Raw genomic sequence first — 24297 nt, forward strand, 5'->3', positions numbered from 1 at the left:
GTACAGCCGCACCGTCAAACACATTGGTGATGCACAGCTGCGTGAGATATTTTGTGATCACACTAAAAGTTCCAAGCGAATCAAAATACGACAGAACAAACCATATGACGTCACTATCTTCACTTATTGGTCATCAAAGTATAAATGTAAAAATGTAAAAAAAATAAAATAAAAAAAAAAATGTATTTGGGGTCAAATTTTGTTAATCATTTGGAGATAGTCACATCACTTCTTGTTGACATACACACGCATCTGATGACTATGGCTATGTTGATTGTTCAGGGAACTTTCAAACTTTTCCAAACATTTGTCCACCACACTTGCCTCTTCTACTCTTTCTTCTCTCTCATTTTCCTCATTCATCAACTCCTCAAAGTATTCGTTCCATGTATCCAGCTAACTACTGGCACCAGTCAACACATTTACATATCTATCCTTAATTACCTTAACCTGCTGCACATCCTTATTATCTCTATCCCTCTGTCTGGCCAGCCTGTATAGATCCTTTTCTCCTTCTTTAGTGTCCAACCTGCCATACATGTCATCATATGCCTCTTGTTTGGCCTTTGCCACCTCTACCTTTGCCCTGTGTTGCATCTCAATGTATTCCTTTCGCCTCTCCTCGGTCCTCTCAGTGTCCCACTTCTTCTTAGCTAACCTCTTTCCTTGTATGATTTCCTGTACTTTGAGGTTCCACCACCAAGTCGTCTTCTCCCCTTTCCTACCAGAAGATACACCAAGTACTCTCCTGCCTGTCTCTCTGATCACCTTCGCTGTAGTGGTACAGTCTTCCGGAAGCTCCTCCTGTCCACTGAGAGCCTGTCATGCCTCTTCCCGAAAAGCCGCAGAACACTCTTCCTTTTTCAGCTTCCACCACATGGTTCTCTGCTCTGCCTTTGTCTTCTTAATCTTCCTCCCCACCACCAGAGTCATTTTACAAACCACCATCCTATGCTGTCTAGCCTTACGCTCCTCTACCACTACCTTACAGTAACCTCCTTCAGATTACATTGTCTGCATAAGATGTAAGACCTGCGTGCTTCTAGCTCCGCTCTTGTAGGTCATTTTATGTTTCTGCGTTCTCTGGAAAAAAGTGTACAGCCATTTCCATCCTTTTGGCAAAGTCTACCGCCATCTGTCCCTCCAAGTTCCTTTCCTAGATCCCAAACTCACCCATCACTTCTTCATCACCCCTGTTTCCTTTTCCAACATGTCTATTACAATCTGCACCAATCATGACTCACTCTCTGTCTGGGATGCTCAAAACTACTTCATCTAGCTCCTGCCAGAATTTCTCTTTCACTCTAGATCAAATGCTACCTGTGGGGCATATCCACTAATCACGTTTACATAACACCCTCAATTTCATAGTTTCAGTCTCATCACTCCATCTGATACTCTTTTCACCTCCAAAACATTCTTAGCTAACTCTTCCTTTAAAATGACACCTACTCCATTTCTCTTCCCATCTACACCATGGTAAATTAATTTACACCCTGCCCCTAAACCTCTAGCCTTACTGTCTTTCCACCTGCTCTCCTGGACACGCACTATATCAACCTTTCTCCTAATCATCATGTCAACCAACTCCTAAGATTTTCCTGTCATAGCACCAACATTCAACATTCCCACATTCAGTTCTAGGCTCTGTGCTTTCCTCTTCTCTTTCTGCCTAAGAACCCGCTTTCCACCTCTCCTTCGTCTTCAACCCAGAGTAGCTGAATTTCCACCAGCGCCCTGCAGGTTAACGGCACCGGTGGCGGACATTGTTAACCCGGTCCACACCCGATCCGGTCTGGAATTCTTTGGATGAACGCTCATGTTTGTTAGGCAAAGCTTTAAGCCGGATGCCCTTCCTGACGCAACACTCTGCATTTATCCGGGCTTGGGACCGGCCTACAATTTGCACTGATTTACGACCCTGACGTCGTAAGACTTATGGCCTTGTTGCACCTTGGGGTCATGAAAAGTCTTGACCTTTGACCTGATATAAATTACTGGCTGCACGCTAACACAACACTGCATACACTTTTGTTTGATACATCCCATTACACATACAGATATCCTTATAAACCTATAATTGCATTACACTTAGTCGCACCGACACAACAAACGCACAACATATCAACATTGGGTGGGTTGGGAAGTTCACACCGGGCTCTCCACACCCCGGAACCTTCGGTAACTCAGAGCATTGTTAGTGTGTGTGCCACTCGATTCAAGTAAAACTAGCATATTTAATATGCCGGATGTACTGACAAATCCCTAACAATAGGCAACACGTTCATTAGTAAAGTTATAGAAAGTCAAGTGTCTCTGGCTGCCGCAGTTTCGGGGCGTGATGAGAGCATCGGACTGAATTTCCGAACGGACCTCATACACAGGCAAAGCTAGGATTGGTCCGAGACTGCATAATGTCACGATGTTGTTTTGGCCACAAAACAGGATTTCTCTAAATTTGATAGATGGATTAAGAAGTCAAACAAGTCTGCATTAAGACTAATTTACATAGTGAAAGTATGTAGAAAGCTAAGTTTAAAACACTAAAAACAACATTTACCAACAAAAATGAGGTGTGTTACTCAGGCAGGATGTTTGGCGCGTGACAAAGCTGAAGAGGAGGTGTCTTTGCATGAACGCACACACTGGAGGGTCATGAGGGGCAATAAAAACTTAAGATACAGGCAAACAAACACTTCTATATTTTATTTTTACTCTCCAACTTATGTTTTAGTTATTATCCTTGCACTTTAATGCCTGGAGAGCTTGGTAAAGTGTAATAACATTTAGCCTAAACTTTAGAGGGATAACAACCACCAGTCTCAAAAATGGGCTATGGTCTAAAACTCATATTACAGTATAAATTGAACATTTCCTTATGTTTTCTATAAAAAAAATAAAATAAACCCAATCAGTATTTAACGGCCTACCTTTAGTTTTCAACTCTCCTGTCTCCTTTCTCGACTGTGAGCACTTTATGCCTCCCCAGACCGTAAAGCAACAAATTATTAAATTTAAAATAAATTAATGATTTTCCCCTTCAACTTTTAAAATCAGTATTTTATAATTGGCAATTGCAAAATATGACGTTCATGTTTTTTTACATCTCCCAGGTTTTAATAGAACTATTATTCCAATTGCATTTTCTAACTACAAGCGTTTAACAACAAATGTTTGCTTAATCATTTCAAGAATACAGATTTCTTGTATTTAGTAGTAATACAGCCATTACGTGGTTGTTTGTTTCTATGTGCCCTGCGATTGGCTGGCAACCAGTTCAGGGTGTACCCTGCCTCCTGCCCGATGACAGCTGGGATAGGCTCCAGCATGCCCGCGACCCTAGTGAGGAGAAGCGGCTCAGAAAATGGATGGACAGCCATTACGCATAGGCTGATTTAATAACTCCCATTATTTAAGGTTTTTTTAGGGATTTTTCCCACCTCCACGTTTTAAAAAACAGTATAATCAGTCTGATAATACAGATCTATTTGACCCATCTAATCTCAGCTAACCTAACCAGCCAATATTCGTTGACCATAATGGACCCGTAATTAAGCTGTACAGAAAATGGATGGATGGAACTAAAATCAACTTCTGTGTAATATTCAGGACATTCTCATTAAATAAATATAACAATAGGAAGACACATTGGGAGTACCGTAATTTCTCGTGTATAATGCACATTCCCCCCCCAAAAAATGGTCAAAAGTCATTAGTGCGCATTATACATAGGTGTAGGGGCAAAGGGAAAAAATAAAATAAATAAATTCACATTTTATAAATGCATGCTGCCAATCTAGTGGTTATGAAAAAGCTGTACACTTTCATTCCAAAATGCCACCGCCACATAGTTAAGTATTTTTTGGGTTTTTTTGGAGGCCATTTCTGGATTTGAAGTTAATTCATTCTATGTTGTGACATAACCCATAACATCGCTCCGTCGCTTAATATATTTAACATTAACATCCGTAAAGTAATTAGATAATTGTAGGTGCGTTTCCTAATTAATTAAGATGTACTAGCGGATCAGCTCTTGTCGCCGATGTTAAATGTGCTTCGCAGTTCCGCTGGAACCACAACCTCAACACAAAAATACAAAAGACCAGTGCAACAAATACGACTCTGGCTAATCTGATTAGCAAAATATGTTGCTTAAACATAAGAGTAGCAATAGAGGATGTCCGCTCCTGAAGTGGGTAGAGTAGCCAAATATTGTACTCAAGTAAGAGGAGTTACTTGACGAGCCGCCTCTCTCTCGCCCAGTCAATTGTGAAGCGACGCTCTGACAGGCGTAGTACGCTGTAGAAGTTGCAACGCTCACACACTCGTCACAACGCTGCGGTCATGCGAGCCAGTCAGCCAATCAGTGTATTTCTTTAGACTCTAGTAGCCTGGGTTAAGCGGCTTCGCTTCGTACAGACGGCACAAAACTACATTTTAAGCATAACGGCTCATTATTTATGCTGATACAAGGCCATGATGATATCCAGGTACTTTTAATTTCACAATAACGTGAATATTGTGACATCCCTACATACATATTTTTCCCATACACTTGGCCGATCGGGAATGCTGTATGTTTTGCTAGCTTTCCTGGCGAGTATTTTTGACTTGCCACAGGCAATCGGGAATCAGTAAACTTCAAGCCCTGTCAAGGTACCATTAGTTTTCTCTAAAGGTGTTCGACTCCTCCCACTGACCCGAAGTCAAACCCGTATTTCCTCTTGACGCGTCAGATGTCCTGGGGATGACCGCACATGACCCTTTGAAGTGTCAAATTTTATATCATGTGACACTTTATTGTTTTACAAGAGAAAATATTATACTACGCACCATGTTCCTTACATGTCACAACATGCCCTGGGGATCACCGCGCATTACCCTGTCTGACCACACGAGGGCTCCTCAATTACGCCACATGATACTTTTATTGTTTTAACCTTATGTGATCTTAACATTCTGTTTACTCCCCCTGGCCTTCTTCTTTTCCTTTCGGCTTGTCCCGTTAGGGGTCGCCACAGCGCGTCATCCTTTTCCATGAGAGCCTATCTCCTGCATCCTCCTCTCGAACACCAACTGCCATCATGTCTTCCCTCACGACATCCATCAACCTTCTCTTTGGTCTTCCTCTAGCTCTCTTGCCTGGCAGCTCCATCCTCATCATCCTTCTACCAATATACTCACTCTCTCTCCTCTGGACGTGTCCAAACCATTGAAGTCTGCTCTCTCTAACTTTGTCTCCAAAACATCGAACCTTGGCTGTCCCTCTGATGAGCTCATTTCTAATTTTATCCAACCTGGTCACTCCGAGAGCGAACCTCAACATCTTCATTTCCGCCACCTCCAGCTCTGCTTCCTGTTTTCTCTTCAGTGCCACTGTCTCTAATCCATACATCATGGCTGGCCTCACCACTGTTTTATAAACTTTGCCCTTCATCCTAGCAGAGACTCTTCTGTCACATAACACACCTGACACCTTCCTCCACCCGTTCCAACCTGCTTGGACCCGTTTCTTCACTTCCTGACCACACTCACCATTGCTCTGGACGGTTGACCCCAAGTATTTAAAGTCCTCTACCTTTGCCATCTCTTCTCCCTGTAGCCTCACTCTTCCCCCACCACCCCTCTCATTCATGCACATATATTCTGTTTTACTTCGGCTAATCTTCATTCCTCTTCTTTCCAGTGCATGCCTCCATCTTTCTAACTGTTCCTCCAGCTGCTCCCTGCTTTCACTGCAGATCACAATGTCATCTGCAAACATCATGGTCCATGGGGATTCCAGTCTAACCTCATCTGTCAGCCTATCCATCACCACTGCAAAAAGGAAGGGGCTCAGGGCTGATCCCTGATGCAGTCCCACGTCCACCTTAAATTCTTCTGTCACACCGACAGCACACCTCACCGCTGTTCTGCTGCCCTCGTACATGTCCTGTATTATTCTAACATACTTCTCTGCCACTCCAGACTTCCGCATGCAGTACCACAGTTCCTCTCTGGGTACTCTGTCATAGGCTTTCTCTAGATCTACAAAGACACAATGTAGCTCCTTCTGACCTTCTCTGTACTTTTCCATCAACATCCTCAAGGCAAATAATGCATCTGTGGTACTCTTTCTAGGCATGAAACCATACTGTTGCTCGCAAATACTCACTTCTGTCCTGAGTCTAGCCTCCACTACTCTTTCCCATAACTTCATTGTGTGGCTCATCAACTTTATTCCTCTATAGTTGCCACAGCTCTGCACATCACCTTTGTTCTTAAAAATGGGCACCAGTACACTTTTCCTCCATTCCTCAGGCATCTTCTCACGCACTAGAATTCTATTGAACAAGCTGGTCAAAAACTCCACAGCCACCTCTCCTAGATGCTTCCATACCTCCACAGGAATGTCATCAGGACCAACTGCCTTTCCATTTTTCATTCTCTTTAATGCCTTTCTAACTTCCCCCTTACTAATCATTGCCACTTCCTGGTCCACCACACTTGCCTCTTCTACTCTCCCTTCTCTATCATTTTCCTCATTCATCAACTCCTCGAAGTATTCTTTCCATCTACCTAGCACACTGCTGGCACCAGTCAACATATTTCCATCTCTATCCTTAATCACCCTAACCTGCTGCACATCCTTCCCATCTCTATCCCTCTGTCTGGCCAGCCTGTATAGATCCTTTTCTCCTTCTTTAGTGTCCAACCTGCCATACATGTCATCATATGCCTCTTGTTTTGCCTTTGCCACCTCTACCTTTGCCCTGTGTCGCATCTCAATGTATTCCTTTCGCCTCTCCTCGGTCCTCTCAGTGTCCCACTTCTTCTTAGCTAACCGTTTTCCTTGTATGATTTCCTGTACTGTGAGGTTCCACCACCAAGTCTCCTTCTCTCCTTTCCTGCCAGAAGATACACCAAGTACTCTTCTGCCTGCTTCTCTGATCACCTTGGCTGCAGTGGTCCAGTCTTCTGGAAGCTCTTCCCGTCCACCGAGAGCCTGTATCACCTCTTCCCGAAAAGCTGCACAACACATGGTTCTCTTCTCTGCCTTTGTCTTCCTAATTTTCCTCCCCACCACCAGAGTCATCTTACACACCACCATCCTATGCTGTCTAGCCACACTCTCCCCTACCACTACCTTACAGTTGGTAACCTCCTTCAGATTACATCGTCTGCACAAGATGTAATCCACCTGTGTGCTTCTACCTCCGCTCTTGTAGGTCACCCTATGTTCGTGCCTCTTCTGGAAAAAAGTCTTCACTACAGCCATTTGCATCCTTGTTGCAAAGTCTACCACCATCTGTCCCTCCAAGTTCCTTTCCTGGATACCGTACTTACCCATCACTTCTTCATCACCCTTATTTATCACCCAACATGTCCATTACAATCTGCACCAATTACGACTCTCTCTCTGTCTGGGATGCTCAGAACTACATCATCTAGCTCCTTCCAGAATTTCTCTTTCACCTCTAGGTCACATCCTACCTGTGGGGCATAGCCACTAATCACATTACACATAACACCCTCAATTTCAAATTTCAGCCTCATCACTCGATCTGATACTCTTTTCACCTCCAAGACATTCTTAGCCAACTCTTCTTTTAAAATAACCCCGACTCCATTTCTCTTCCCATCTACACCATGGTAAAATAATTTAAACCCTCCCCCTAAACTTCTAGCCTTACTGCCTTTCCACCTGGTCTCCTGGACACACAATATATCAACCTTTCTCCTAATCATCATGTCAACCAACTCCCGAGATTTTCCTGTCATAGTCCCAACATTCAAAGTCCCCACATTCAGTTCTAGGCTCTGTGTTTTCCTCTTCTCTTTCTGCCGAAGAAGCCGCTTTCCACCTCTTCTTCTTTGACTTCGACTTCGACCCACAGTAGCTGAATTTCCAACAGCGCCCTGCAGGTTGACGGCGCCGGTGGCGGACGTTGTTAACCCGGGCCACGACCGATCCGGTATGGAATTCTTTGGATGAACGCTCATATTTGTTTGGCAAGGTTTTAAGCCGGATGCCCTTCCTGACGCAACCCTCTGCATTTATCCGGGCTTGGTTTGCACTGACTTGTGCCCCCCATAGGGCTGCATTTTACTCCCCCTGGCCTACGGGTCAAAAATGACCCATCCTACTAAAGCCCCAAAACAAAGCAGCTTAATTGAATTTTAAATACAGTATCTATTTTGCATGATGAAACATCCTGTTATCAATTCAACTCAATTTAATTCATTTTTTATCATGTATTTTTTGTTACACATTACAAAAAGACGACCACCAGTGAACATTATATTTTTTTTTTCTTCAACTATTTAGCACATGTAGGAGAGTATGTGCGAACATGAGAATGGGCTTTGCATATGTATTTCTCACATGTGCAGCACACAGCTTTTGTCTTGCAGTCCTTTTCTAGGGGCAGAACTGGCAACCTTTTTCTTTTGACTGACCCAGCTGGAGCCTAAGGTGGATCAGGACAAGATTCAGCTCCCTGAACAGCTTCCACAATGGCTACAGAGGCCTCTGTGCGGGGCAGGCGCTCCCTTCTCTCAATGCACAGAGTGACAGAAGCCTTTCCCAACTGCTCAAGGAACATCCTTCGCTTGTTTTTCTTCCCTGACATCCAGGTCAGGTTGATCTCCTGCCATATCACAAAGGCATAATATGAGGACACATCAATGACGTTATGGAAGATGACCGGGGGCCAGCGTGCAGTCATCCTTCTGCAGCTGTACATTCCAATAACCTTGTCGAGGTTGTCTAAGCCTCCTTTATTGCAGTTATAGTCGAGGATGATGGCTGGCTTCCTGTCCTCACAATCACTGATTTCAGCTGTCTTGTGCAGTGTGCTCGGCAGGGCTATGTTTTTGTTCCTTTTTGGAAGATAAGAAACAAGAGTGGCGGTAGGAGTGAAGGAAAACTCGTTGCGATTTGAAGGATTTCCTCTTCAGATACATCTTCATTCTCTTGTTCCTCCTGAGCTCCTAAAAATATCTCATCCAGTGAAGCGTCTACTCATGGCTTCAGCAAGGAGCAAACTAGGGGTCCTTTGATTCAGGGTACCCTTATATAAAAGAGACAATATTATACCATGTTTCCTGTCCGGGGATGACTGCACATGACACTGTCTGACCCCACAAGGGCTCCTTAATTACGTCACGTGATCAACACAACCCCTTAAAGATCAAAGGTCAAGGCCATACATGCCCCCAAGGTACAACCTGTCAAAACAAGGCCATAAATCGACGTCGAGGTTATAAATCACAGGTTTGATGTTAAGCTGTGTTCTCTTATTTTTTCAAGTGCAATTTATTTTCTCTTTTTTTTTAACCTGTCCTGTTTGGCTGTTATGGAGAATCTCTATCCCTTTTATGCCGAACAGTTTTACTCTGCAACAGTGGAGTTTTTTTATACTGCCACTGTGGTTCTTTGGATTATGATGGATATTTATAGAAAATTGCAGTCAGACAGGATTCTAGCTGTGAAAAAGATAAGCAAAATAAATCAATATATGCATAATACATGCCTGTTCTCCCAGTCGCCATCGGGCCTACCAGCGCCTATTGCCTCAGCCGGGATTCAGCCACCTCCAGGCATTTGGCAGTGTGCTACTTCCTACCAGTTTGCACCTGAATGCCAGCTGATGCCACTTTTGGATCCTTGGATTCTCTGCACTGCAGGGCTTCCCTTGCCCTTGACAACATGAATTCTTTAGCCAAGCTGATTTTGGGGAGTTACAGGATTTGGTGGTGGCTGGTGCTGCACAGAGCTGCACTGCTCAAGATACGAGGCAGGCCGAGCCATCAGCAAGTAGCAGCTGATTTTCTCTACAAGACCGCCACTGTTGTCATGGGCGCTGTGTACACCAGTCGGTACAAGATCCGGAGTAGGATTGAATACTGGTAAATCCAGGCTACCCTGGGAGACCTGACTTGTCCAGCCAGGACTCAAGCTCTTTACTGGTTTTCTGGATGGAAGCAGAATCCTTCAGGCTGCAGTCAAAGAGTTTTTAGAGGTTTTTGACTGGCTGTTCTGTAATGGATGGGATGGTCACTAAGGCTGGTGAGAAACGGAACCGGTCCATTACTTTCCCCTCCTTCAGGATTAGAGACCTTGATTTTGTTAATCTGTTCAAATTTGTGTGGATTAGGGAAAGATTTAATAAAGAGTTCCTACCTGCTTGTCTACACCATGTTCCCAGTACACAATGTAGTAGTACAATTTTGAAAGTGTATCCTTCATGGAGTGGTTTGAACTGGTCAATGGAGGAGAGATATAAACATCAAGGTTGTTTTCAGCAGGAGCTAGTTCCACTTTGGATGGTGGACCAATTGCAGCTACAAGACAGAAGACAAAGGAGATCTGAGATTTGGTGGCTTCTCAAGAATTTGTATAATTATTTACGACACTAAAAACATGTTGGCACAAATAAAGACAAGCAACTGAGAAAATGACCCACAGTGAGGTATAGGGGTGGCAGTATTATGATTTGTGGGATGTTTTTTAGGGCCTGGTGCTTTGGTACAAAACCAAGCACCTATTGAAAAACTGAAGATAGATAGATTGTTGAACAAGACTGAGAATAGAACACTTTTTAAAAAGACTTTGGCATACAGTTCTATAATTTTGGGGACTAGTCAGGCAGACTTATAGCAGTTGGCACTTGAACCGAAACCTTTTGGCATCATGCTGGGGCATTTGCACTACTGCAGTGTTTGGCCGTGGTGTTTTATTTAGCTGAGAACATTGGTGCTATTTGACTTTCGCCCAGCAAAGAGTTTAATGCATTCCTGGAGGGATATTGAGAGGGATAGGAGCTGGCGTTCAATGAAGTTAATTGACCCAATTATTCTGTAAATGTTTTACTCGTCCCCTGGCTCGGCGTCTGTACATTGGGGTTCATCCCGGTGGACGAGAGGGTCACCTCTCTCCGTCTTTGGGTGGGGGGATGGGTCCTGACTGTTGTTTGTGCCTATGCACCAAACAGCAGTTCAGAGTACCCACCATTTTTGGACTCCTCGGAGAGGGTGCTGGAGAGCGCTCCCGCTGAGGACTCCATCGTTCTGCTGGGGGACTTCAATAATCATGTGGGCCACGACAGTGAGACCTGGAAAGGCGTGACTGGGAGGAACGCCCCCCCCCCGATCAGAACCAGAGTGGTGTTCTGTTATTGGACCTCTGTGCTCACCATAGATTGTCCATAACGAACACCATGTTCAAGCATAAGGGTGTCAACACGTGCACTTGGCAACAGGACATCCTCGGTCGCAGTTCGATGATCGACTGTGGTCGTGTCATCGGACTTGCGGCCGCATGTCTTGGACACTCTGGTGAAGAGAGGGGCGGTGCGGTCAACCCTGGCAGGCCCGAACGTATTGCGAGGGTCTGCTGGGAACGTCTGGGAGAATCCCCTGCCAGAAGGAGTTTCAAGTCCCTCCTCCGGCAGAACTTCACCCACGTCTTGGGGGAGGCGGGGGACATTAAGTTTGAGTGGACCATGTTCCGTGCCTCCATTGCAGAGGCGGCTGACCGGAGCGACTACCGTAAGGTAGTCGGTGCCTGTTGTGGCGACCACCCCCGAACCCTCGGTGGACACCAGCGGTGAGGGATGCCGTCAAGCTCAAGAAGGAGTCCTATGGGGCCTTCTTGGCCTGTGGGACTCCTGAGGCAGCTGATGGGTACTGGCTGTCCAAGCGGAATTCAGCTTTGGTGGTCACTGAGGCAAAAGCTCAGACGTGAGAGGAGTTTGGTGAGGCCATGGAGAACAATTTCCGAACGGCTTCGAGGAAATTCTGGTCCACCATCCGGCGTCACAGGAGGGGGAAGCAGTGCACCATCAACACTGTGTATAGTGAGGGTGGGGCACTGCTGACCTCAACTTGTGACGTTGTGAGGTGGTGGGGAGAATACTTCGAAGACCCCCTTAATTGCACCGACATGCCTACCCATGAGGAACCAGAGTCTGGGGTCTCTGAGGCGGGCTCTCTGCTCCTGGGGTTGAGGTCATCTTGGTGGTTAAAAAGCTCCTCAGTGGCAAGGCCCCAGGGGTGGATGAGATTCGCCCGGAGTTCCTAAAGGCTCTGGATGTTGTTGTGGGGCTGTCCAGGTTGACACGTCTCTGCAACATCGGATGGACATTGGGGACAGTGCCTCTGGATTGTCAGACTGGGGTGGTGGTCCTCCCTTTTTAAAAAAGGGGACAGAGGGTGTGTTCCAACTACAAGGGATCACATGCTTCAGCCTCCCTGGTAAGGTCAATTCAGGGGTGCTGGAGAGGCGGGTCCATCGGGAAGTCGAATTTCAGATTCAGGAGGAGCAGTGTGGTTTTCGTCCTGGCCGTGGAACAGTGGACCAGCTCTACACCATCGGCAGGGCCCTCGAGGGTGCATGGGAGTTCGCCCAATCAGTCTACATGTGTTTTGTGGACTTGGACAAGGCGTTCGACCGTGTCCCTCGAGGAGTCCTGTCGGGGGTGCTTCGGGAGTACGGGGTACCGAACCCCTTGATACGGGCTGTTCGGTCCCTGTACGACCGGTGTCAGAGCTTGGTCCGCATTGCCAGCAGTAAGTGGGACTCCTTTCCGGTGAGGGAAGGGACTCCGCCAAGGCTGCCCTTTGTCACCGATTCTGTTCATAACTTTTCTGGACAGAATTTCTAGGCGTAGCCGAGGCATAAAATGGGTCCGGTTTGATGGCCTCAGTATTGCATCTCTGATTTTTGCAGATGATGTGGTTCTGTTGGCTTCATCAAGCCGTGATATCCAACTCTCACTGGAGCGGTTCGCAGCAGCGTGTGAAGCAGCTGGGATGAGAATCAACACCTCCAAAAAGACCATGGTCCTCAGTCAGAAAAGGGGTGGAGTGCCCTCTCCAGGTCGGCGATGAGATGCTGCTCCAAGTGGAGGAGTTCAAATATCTTGGGATCTTGTTCACGAGCGAGGCAAGAATGGAACGGGAGATCGACAGCCGCCTGTCGGTGCAGCGTCTGCAGTGATGCAGACTTTGTATCGGTCCGTTGTGGTGAAGAAGGAGTTAAGTCGAAAGACGACACTCTTAATTTATTGATCAATCTATGTTGCTGCCGTCACCTATGGTCACGAGCTGTGGGTCGTGACCGAAAGAACTAGATCTGGACACAAGCGGCCGAAATGAGTTTCTCCGCAGGGTGTCCGGGCTCTCTCGTCGAGATAGGGTGAGAGGTTCGGTCATTCGGGAGGGGCTCAGAGAAGAGCTGCTGCTCCTGCGCATTGAGAGGAGCCAGATGAGGTGGCTCGGGCATCTCTTCAAGATGCCTCCTGGACGCCTCCCTGGTGAGGTGTTCCGAGCACGTCCCACTAGGAGGAGACCCTGGGGACAACACAGGACACGCTGGAGAGACTACATCTCTTAGCTCTCTCGGGATCCCCTCGGAAGAGCTGGATGAAGTGGCCGGGGAGTGGGAAGTCTGGGCTTCCCTGCAAAAGCTACTGCCCCCGGTACCCGACCTCGGATAAGCACAAGAAAATGGATGGATGGACGGACGGACTTGATCTCCCAGAAGTATAATAAATACAAACCAGTCTTTACTGTACAGTCAAGAAAAGTTGGGAACCTCTGAGCTAAATTACCTGAAGGAGTGAGTCTTTTTTAATATATATATATATTTTTAAATGGTGCCTTAAGATATGAGTTTAATTCGTTCCATGACCACGCTGGTAGCTCTAAGCACTTATATCAAATATTTCCCTATGAAAATTAATATAAATGCCATTAATCCATTCTAATCCTGGGGGCAGGGCAGGGTTACAAATATGGATATATTGTATATGGAGCCCTGCTCAAGAGCAGGTGGACAGAAGGAACTGAAGGATCAGTATTCTGTAAACATTACCCCAAGTTCCCATGATTTCTCACCATGCTTATCAGGACAAAATTCTTTTTCCACCCAGTCGGAGTGACTGAAATTCTTGTTGGCGCGCACACGAAGCATGTAGATGCCCAAATAGAGTAGGTTACACCCGGTGAAGTCACACGACTTGGAAGGAGAGTTATCACAGGCAACAGACCAGTTGTGTCTTGTCTTGGATTCTAGCTTGTATATCCTGTAAAGACAGAAAAAAAATGACTTTTACTGTATAACATTGACACTTTCTGGCAGTTGGGGAACACCAGTCGATGTACCTGTAGTTTTTTTTTTTTTTTTTTTAAGTTAAATTTCAAGAGGGAATTAAATTTGCACTCTGCTGTATATTTTGTGCTGCAACTCACATGGGGAAACAGATCGCACACATGGTAAAGGGGTGTGTGAACAGTGCTGCAGCTTTTGGGCTTTTGGGAGGTGGGATGGTGCCGAGTTCAACTTTGAGAGTAGTCAGGAAGCAGACTCGAACCATTAACCTCCAGTACCAAAGCCTACGTCCGTACAAATGAGCTACTGCCACCCCCTAACAAATCAACAGACCTGACAAAAGTCTTTTACTCATTAATAATTTCACAGGTGTCAAACAGTTGGTACTTCGACTACCACAGAATTGAACTTATGAAATTAAAAAAAGAAGAAATTATGTCATTCAATTTGGGTTAGGAAAGTCTGTTTAAATCTCCAATGTTGTTACAGACACACATTATTTTGAATACATCTTAAACTGCAAAAATTATTGGTAGGACTGGTGAAAAGAAGACCTACTTCTGCAATTACTCAGCTAAGAGTACTCAACCAAAGACTAACAATTAAAGCAACAAAGGACATTGGCTTAAAACCATAATACTTTATACTGTAGATTAAAAGCACCGATAAATGAGTGATAATGTTTTGGGAGGCAGTTCCAAAGTGAGCTATGGATAAGGCTTTGTAGGAAGGGTCTTGGTTGTGGTGGGCTATGTAAATGTTAAAAAAAAAAAATTGGGTTGGAAATCCGCAGCACGGTGGCCGACTGGTTAGAGCGTCAGCCGACTGGTTAGAGCGTCAGCCTTACAGTTCTGAGGACCCGGGTTCAATCCCCGGCCCCGACTGTGTGGAGTTTGCATGTTCTCCCCGTGCCTGCGTGCGTTTTCTCCGGGCACTCCGGTTTCCTCCCACATCCCAAAAACATGCATAAATTGGAGACTCTAAATTGCCCGTAGGTGTGACTGTGAGTGCGAATGGTTGTCTGTTTGTATGTGCCCTGCGATTGGCTGGCAACCAGTTCAGGGTGTACCCCGCCTCCTGCCCGATGACAGCTGGGATAGGGTCCAGCACGCCCGTGACCCTAGTGAGGATAAGCGGCTCAGAAAATGGATGGATGGAAGGGTTGGAAATCCAGTGAGTACTGATGAGATCTCTGGAGTGGGTGCGTAATAGGAAATGGACATCGGAGTTTCAAATGGATTGTTGAGGAGAATGATCTATAAAGGATGCTGTTGCAATAATTGATTGCGTCCCGGTGTAATGACTGCAAGGGTGAGATGAGTGGAGGAAAAAAAGATTTGGAGATCATAGAAAGGCGTTTTAATTGTAGTTTTCAAGTCTTTTCACTTGAAAAATGATGCCAGATGTCACAGATGTGTGATGAGGGAGTCGGGACAGCGTGATCATGATCAGTGTTGAGAAGATGACCCAGGAAATGGGTAACATCTGATTATATTTTATTTTGAATGCATGCATCAACATGACCCCTTGATGTTTCCTTTAAAAAAATAAAATAAAAAATGGAATGGAACCATTTATCATTATTTTGGAATTGACAACATTATTTGTTCTCTACTCAAATAATAAACTGATAACAAAACATGATGATATGTAAATACATAAATATTGTGTTTGTTGCATTATATGTGTACAGTACGTGGAAAACAACCGTATCATGTTGACCTAATGACAAATGTGCACAGTATTGCTTCACATGACAAACCAGTAAGTCCCTCACATCCAGTCACCTATCCAAAAACCTGTTGCTAGGTTGATAACACACTTGCCAATAGATTTACGACCTTTGGGAGTGAACAAGTTCCTAAGAGTGCCCCGTCCAGGAAGTGATAATGTCACCGGAAATCCTGGAAATACCCACAGGAAAGCCCAGGGAAATGATTTGTGACCTTCGGGAATAGACAGGTCCCCAAGAACACAGACCCAAAGTGTTCTCTTGTGTCAGAAAAAAATGTATATTACAAAAATCCCTTATTCTCAGGCCATCTATGGGCAATCTCTTTACATCAACAAACAGTCAAAAATATATGTCCTTTTTTTTTTTCTCCAAACATGTCCTGTTCATCTGCATGACCTTGCAGAAGTCTGGATCTGTATGCCTTATGTGTTGAAACAGTTTTGCTGTACAAAAGGGGAGTACGAAATACTCCCTCTGCTTATTTTTTATGTTTTTAATTATTCTGATGTTGAATGAAAATGCAGGCGGGCAGAAAACGGTCTTAGGGAACAGACAGAGTGGACAGGGGGAACGGGTGCAAACCACAGCAGAATAATAGTGAGGCTATCTAGATGTTTGAGCACAAGTAATATTACAACAGTCAAATCGTGTTCCTATTTGTGGATGGGTAGGACACCCGGTGAGGACATGTTATAACTAACCAAAAGAACAAGATGAGCGAAGACAGAAAAGGGCAGGACAGGATGTGGGAAATGAGCAAGGCAGTGCTACTGACGAGTGGTGGGGTGTGATTCTTTTATAGTGTCTAAACACCTGTAAGAACCTGTGAATTGATAGGTTAGTATAACCTGTGTTGTTATTAGTAGTCCCAGCACAAGCAATTAAAACCTATAGCGTGACTTTCGAGCTTATTAGTTAGTCAACTGGTGTACGGAGCTGCTGAGGCGGCACATTGAGGAAGTGGGGGCCAAACCAGCGAGTCCGTCCAGCAGGGGACCCAACCAGGGGAACGCCACTGGCCCCCCAGGACCCAGGGAGGGCCCCAGCCCAACCGAAGCACCCCGAGCAGTCCCAAAGGGAAGGGCACGGGCACGAGTTCGTTCTCGGCATGGTCAGGAATGAGTAAAAGAAAGTTGGCTGGACATTTGAATTTTGCCAAACATTCAGTTCTCACACGCTCGTACTCTGCCTCATATACTACAAATTAGAGATCGACCGATTATCGGCACCGATATTTGGAATATTTACATATCTCGGCATCGGTATTTTATTTATGTATTTATTTATTTGTTATTATTTTATTTTGTGTATTATTTATTTATTTATTTTAAATCTGGCGTGCCGATATCAAGAAATGAATTTACAACTGGGTTATTTCGGCTGAGATGCAGCCATGCCTCTCTTTCTCTCCTGCCATTTCTGGCCCCACCATTGTTCCACCACGGCGCCATCTGATTGGTTAAGCAGCCACAGCACGAGTCAGGGGCAGAGCACATCTGAAGCGGAAGCTCTGCTCACAAACACACGCTGGAGAGAGAAAATGTTTTCTCGTGTGGAGAAGCGCGGGAGATCAAAACTCATTTGTCGAAGGTAAACGCAAAAAACTCGCCCAAAATTGTAATAAACATTCCAGTGCTCTACATCTCACAACTACTACTAACGTTACGTTACAGTGAGCAGTAACGTAAGACCGGAGTAAACATTACCGGCAGCTCTGCTAGCTCGGAGTATCTCCCGACATGACTGAGAATTACTTGAAAGAAGGCTGCTGATATCATCAATATGGAAACAATCCGTGATTGCAAAAGCCTCTGTGTGTGATTGAGAGAAGGTGCGCAAAACACTGAATTCACTTGGTTTATTGGAGGGAAGCACGCTAAAGCGGAGTCTGATTTGCTTTTACTGTACCATTAGTTCGCCGGTCTAGCGCTAAACGCTCAGCAGACGATGTATTAGCAATGGGGAGAATGTATGTAATGTGGAGAATAGTGTGTGTTTACATGAAAGTCACATGAAAAACTCTACAGCTCACGACTGGCACAATAACGCAACGTTAAGGGCGGAGTGAACAAGTGGCAGCTCTGCTCGCTCGGAGTAGCTCCGATATGTCTGTGAATCACCTGAAATATTGCTGTTGACATCGATGTGGAAACTGTGATTGTAGAAGCCTGTGTGTGTCATTATGAGAGAGTAAGATTTTCAATTCAGTCTTGTTTTGTTGCAGAGAAGTACACTGAGATGAAGCGCTTGCTGGTTTAGAGCAGACTCAATGGGAGAATGTGTTACGTTGAGAATAGTATGAGTTTGCGTGAAAGACAAAAAAAACTCTACAACTCACAACTGCTAACGTTGCTTTGAGCTTTCTGATCCTATGATCTGAAAATTAAAGTGAAGATGGCTATTTAGTGTTTAAAAGTTGGTTTAATCTCTTGCAACAAGGCTGATGATAATGTTGATATAGAAATAGTGACAGTAGTAAGAAGTATATGTGTGAGAGAGTAAAAATTCAGTGATTCACTGATTTATCTGAACAAAATGGTGGAACATTTTAAATACTATGTGAGCTTATTAAAGCCCTAAAGGCTGTTTGTGTTCTGTCAGGAGTTTTATTGCACTCATTGCAACTATTATGCTTTTTATGTAGCTTGTCCCGTTAGGGGTCGCCACAGCGCGTCATCCTTTTCCTGCATCCTCCTCTCGAACACCAACTGCCATCATGTCTTCCCTCACGACATCCATCAACCTTCTCTTTGGTCTTCCTCTAGCTCTCTTGCCTGGCAGCTCCATCCTCATCATCCTTCTACCAATATACTCACTATTTCTCCTCTGGACGTGTCCAAACCATCCAAGTCTGCTCTCTAACTTTGTCTCCAAAACATCGAACCTTGGCTGTCCCTCTGATGAGCTCATTTCTAATTTTATCCAACCTGCTCACTCCGAGAGCGAACCTCAACATCTTCATTTCCGCCACCTCCAACTCTGCTTCCTGTTGTCTCTTCAGTGCCACTGTCTCTAATCCGTACATCATGGCTGGCCTCACCACTGTTTTATAAACTTTGCCCTTCATCCTAGCAGAGACTCTTCTGTCACACAACACATCTGACACCTTCCTCCACCCGTTCCAACCTGCTTGGACCAGTTTCTTCACTTCCTGACCACACTCACCATTGCTCTAGACGGTTGATCCCAAGTATTTAAAGTCCTCCACCCTTGCTCTCTCTTCTCCCTGTAGCCTCACTCTTCCCCCACCACCCCTCTCATTCATGCACATATATTCTGTCTTCGGCTAATCGTCATTCCTCTGCTTTCCAGTGCATGCCTCCATCTTTCCAACTGTTCCTCCACCTGCTCCCTGCTTTCACTGCAGATCACAATGTCATCTGCAAACATCATGGTCCACGGGGATTCCAGTCTAACCTCATCTGTCAGCCTATCCATCACCACTGCAAAAAGGAAGGGGCTCAGGGCTGATCCCTGATGCAGTCCCACCTCCACCTTAAATTCATCTGTCACACCTACAGCACACCTCACCGCTGTTCTGCTGCCCTCGTACATGTCCTGTATTATTCTAACATACTTCTCTGCCACTCCAAACTTCCGCATGCAGTACCACAGTCTCTGGGTACTCTTTCATAGGCTGTTTCTAGATCTACAAAGACACAATGTAGCTCCTTCTGACCTTCTCTGTACTTTTCCATCAACATCCTCAAGCCAAATAATGCATCTGTTGTACTCTTTCTAGGCATGAAACCATACTGTTGCTCGCAAATACTCACTTCTGTCCTGAGTCTAGCCTCCACTACTCTTTCCCATAACTTCATTGTGTGGCTCATTAACTTTATTCCTCTATAGTTCCCACAGCTCTGCACATCACCCTTGTTCTTAAAAATGGGCACCAGCACACTTTTCCTCCATTCCTCAGGCATCTTCTCACACGCTAGAATTCTATTGAACAAGCTGATCAAAAGCTCCACAGCCACCTCTCCTAGTTGCTTGCATACCTCCACAGGAATGTCATCAGGACCAACTGCCTTTCCATTTTTCATCCTCTTTAATGCCTTTCTAACATCCCCCTTACTAATCATTGCCACTTCCTGGTCCACCACAATTGCCTCTTCTACTATCCCTTCTCTCTCATTTTCCTCATTCATCAACTCCTCAAAGTATTCTTGCCATCTATCTAGCACACTACTGGCACCAGTCAACATATTTCCATCTCTATCCTTAATCACCCTAACCTGCTGCACATCCTTCCCATCTCTGTCCCTCTGTCTGGCCAACCTGTATAGATCCTTTTCTCCTTCTTTAGTGTCCAACCTGGCATACATGTCATCATATGCCTCTTGTTTGGCCTTTGCCACCTCTACCTTTGCCCTATGTTGCATCTCAATGTATTCCTCTCGCCTCAAGTCTATTTCTGTACTTCTGTACTGCTGTCTAGCCACACTCTCCCCGACCACTACCTTACATTTGGTAACCTCCTTCAGATTACATCGTCTGCACAAGATGTAATCCACCTGCATGCTTCTACGTCCGCTCTTGTAGGTCACCCTATGTTCCTGCCTCTTCTGGAAAAAAGTGTTCACTACAGCCATTTGCATCCTTTTTTCAAAGTCTACCACCATCTGTCCCTCCAAGTTCCTTTCCTGGATGGCGTACTTACCCATCACTTTTTCATCACCCCTATTTCCTTCACCAACATGTCCATTACAATCTGCACCAATCACGACTCTCTCTCTGTCTGGGATGCACAGAACTACTTCATCTAGCTCCTTCCAGAATTTCTCTTTCACCTCTAGGTCACATCCTACCTGTGGGGCATAGCCACTAATCACATTATACATAACACCCTCAATTTCAAGTTTCAGCCTCATCACTCGATCTGATACTCTTTTCATCTCAGAGACATTCTTAGCCAACTCTTCTTTTCAAATAACCCCAACTCCATTTCTCTTCCCATCAACACCATGGTAAAATAATTGAAACCCTGCCCCTACACTTCTAGCCTTACTGCCTTTCCACCTGGTCCCCTGGACACACAATATATCAACCTTTCTCCTAATATCATGTCAACCAACTCCTGAGATTTTCCTGTCATGGTCCCAACATTCAAAATCCCCACATTCCGTTCTAGGCTCTGTGCTTTCCTCTTCTCTTTCTGCCAAAGAACTCGCTTTCCACCTCTTCTTCCTCTTCGACTTCGACCCACAGTAGCTGAATTTCCAACGGCGTCCTGCAGGTTGACGGCGCCGGTGGCGGACGTTGTTTACCCAGCCCACGACCGATCCAGTATGGAATTCTTTGGATGAACGCTCATCTTTGTTTGGCAAAGTTTTAAGCCGGATGCCCTTCCTGACGCAACCCTCTGCATTTATCCGGGCTTGGGACCGGCCTACAGTTTGCACTGGCTTGCGCCCCATAGGGCTGCATTAGTAATTGAATAGTACAAAATTGTCAAATTTTGCATACAAATGAATTTGATCGAATTAAAATTGCTGCGTGAGGTTGAGCAATTCAATCTTTGATACAAAACCGTTGCGAAGGCATCTAGGTGGAGTGAGAAGAATCAGCTTGTCAACTAAATTTGAAACTAATTCAACTAATTAATTTATTTAGCTCTGGTAAATTAATGAAATCTAGTTATGATCAAGCTAAGCAAATTGATTTGACGGTGTGTGTGCTTCAATCGTAAAATTGTAGCGGTTGTGTTTAAGCAAACGAGCGACAACGGGAACGTTTAAATTAATCACAAACGCGATCGTTGCGCGGGTGGATTGAATGGCTTTAGGCGGGCAATGTGTCGTTCTTTTTGTGTGTTCTGAATTCAAAAACTTGAAATCTCCTCATGCAGGTTGTGCAAATATGTAGCAGTTATAGGTCAAATAAGAATTTCATTAATTTAGGAAAAAGTAATAAACCGGGAGCGACGTTTGCGTTACATCCGGTTTATCGTAACTTTGAATTATCGTAACTTTGAATTTAATTGTTAAAATCAAACTAATGTCTCGGAAAAGGGCAACGCGTCACTTTTTCCAAGTTTAACTTTAGGCGAAATGACAGCAAACCTTTTTAATCACTGGTTGCACTGGCTATGGCCAATGTCTGTGAAGTGACTGATTGATTTTCCCCTCTTCCAGCTTGACAGATGCGTGGGTTCCCACAAAAGTGGCTATCCAATCAGAATCAGAATCAGAATCAGAATCATCTTTATTTGCCAAGTATGTCCAAAACACACAAGGAATTTGTCTCCGGTAGTTGGAGCCGCTCTAGTACAACAGACAGTCAATTTACAGAACACTTTGGAGACATAAAGACATTGAAAATGTCTCAATAACACACACACACACACACACACACACACACACACACACAGCTCAAAACTGTAATTTACAGCACTACTCACGCCATATATTCTGCAGAGAAAGAAACATCTCGACTCTTTGAAGCAGTCTCGTCCCAGTCCCACTTCAGTGTGTAATTGGTGTTCAAGGTAATCAAGGCTACATTCTGTGGTGGAGGCAGCTCTGCTCTCACTGAAACGAAAAAAGACAAATGACCTCATAGCCCATATCATTCACTAAGTCAGTTTCCTACATATACATTTATTTGTGGTGGGCCGCCACAAATGTTGTGCTCCTTTTGTATGTCTGCTAATGATCTAAATCACTGATCTACTTTCTGGTAGGATACTGAAAACAGAGTCCCTAAAATGACTGAATTATCAAAAGTATCAATATTTAATTTTGAGAATCGACCTTCTGTTGTCAGCCGCATTGACATTTCAGACAGTATCAATCCTGCCACACGCCAGTGACGCTCCTCCAGCCAGCGTCATGGCGTCGCGGCAAAGCACATCTTTCTGTATTTGCAATTAAATTACGTAGGTTTTTGTATTCGTGTGTATTTTCGCTTGGAAACGCAACTCCATGTTGGGAAAAGACCAAGTACAATCTTCAGCACCTTTTGAGTTTAGGATTATGCCGTGATAAGACTATTCCGGAAGCGAACCAAAGCTGCAATGCCGAGCAAGTCGAGTCCCCCCCCCACGTCTAAACTAACTTTGTTGACTCCTTTATCCACAATTATACAGTTTTCAAGTTATGTAAATGATCTTTTTTTTAAACAAATAAGGATATATATGCAACTGTTCAAGCTGTTGTCCACCATTAATATAAAACAGCGTAAGCTCAACACTTCACTTTATACTGCCACGGGACTCATACTGTAAACCCACAAGTTAAGTTCCTTATTAAAAAACTGTGAAAGGTTCCAACAAAAGTATTGAGGTGTAATTTTATGTACAGTACTGCATGTTTTGAAAACAACTACTTTTTCTTTTCCTTTCGGCTTGCTCCTTTAGGGGTCGCCACAGCGCGTCGTTTGCAAGATGGCGCCTACAACTGTGGTAGCCTCGGTCACGCGGTCTCTAGTATTGTTTATGTTTTTGTGTTTTTCGTTCGTCTTTGGAGACCTTACACGACTCACTTACACAAGGGGAGACTTGCTAACCATCAAGAAGGCTACTCTGGACTTTATTTCACCAACTGTCGCAAATCCGCTCAGTTTACAGGCTAGAAGTTTAGGGGCAGCTTCGCCAAGCTAAGTAGGACGCATATCAGAGCAGGGACAAGGCCGTGTATAATCGCGCTAGAAATCTGCTGACTAAAGAAATTACCATTGCAAAGAGGAACTATGCAGAAAGGTTGGAAAAACAGTTTAGCGCTAACAACGCTAAATCAGTCTGGCATGCATTCCAATCGCTGACTAATTACAAGTGATGATCCCCCCAAGCTGAGAACAATAGCACACTAGCCAACGACTTGAATACCTTCTACTGCAGATTTGAAAAGGACACTTTCGCACCCCACACCCATCCGGCCGCACCCCCAACTACAATCACACCTCTGACTTCTGCGTTAACCATCCACAAACAGGATGTGAGACGCATCTTCAAACAACAAAATATTAACAAAGCGGCAGGCCCAGACCATGTGTCCCCATCCTGCCTCAAAGTCTGCGCGGACCAGCTCGCGCCAGTCTTCACTCAGATCTTCAATAGATCTCTGGAACTGTGTGAAGTACTATCCTGTTTCAAACGCTCCACCATCATTCCAGTCCCCAAGAAACCTGCAATCTTGGGTCTAAATGACTACAAGCCTGTCGCCTTGACATCTGTGGTCATGAAGTCCTTTGAACGTCTCGTGCTGGACCACCTCAAGAGCGTCACAGGTCCCCTGCTGGACCCCCTGCAGTTTGCTTACCGGGCGAACAGGTCTGCGGATGATACAGTCAACATGGAACTGCACTTCATCCTTGAACACCTCGACAGTGCAGGGACCTACTCGAGGATCCTGTTCGTGGACTTCAGCTCAGCGTTCAACACCATCATCCCTGAACTCCTTTCATACAAGCTTCTCAAGCTCAGCGTCTCACCTGCCATCTGCCAGTGGATTTACAGCTTCCTGAC

The 24297-nt window shown here is 45.0% G+C and overlaps 1 protein-coding gene across 1 annotated transcript in view; it reads right to left on the reverse strand.

The window, feature by feature from the left end:
* LOC133486548 (interferon alpha/beta receptor 1b-like) overlaps positions 1-24297 on the reverse strand; it is a 74785-nt gene that overhangs the window by 16972 nt on the left and 33516 nt on the right. The window contains exons 6-8 of the mRNA XM_061791885.1: positions 22234-22363; positions 13882-14069; positions 10166-10326 (exon numbers count right to left, since the gene is read on the reverse strand). Of these exons, the coding sequence (XP_061647869.1) occupies positions 10166-10326; positions 13882-14069; positions 22234-22363 (479 nt within the window). The remainder of the gene's footprint in view (positions 1-10165; positions 10327-13881; positions 14070-22233; positions 22364-24297) is intronic.

This window comes from Phyllopteryx taeniolatus, chromosome 12 (genome assembly GCF_024500385.1).
Source record: "Phyllopteryx taeniolatus isolate TA_2022b chromosome 12, UOR_Ptae_1.2, whole genome shotgun sequence".
NCBI classification, from domain to species: Eukaryota; Metazoa; Chordata; class Actinopteri; order Syngnathiformes; family Syngnathidae; genus Phyllopteryx; species Phyllopteryx taeniolatus.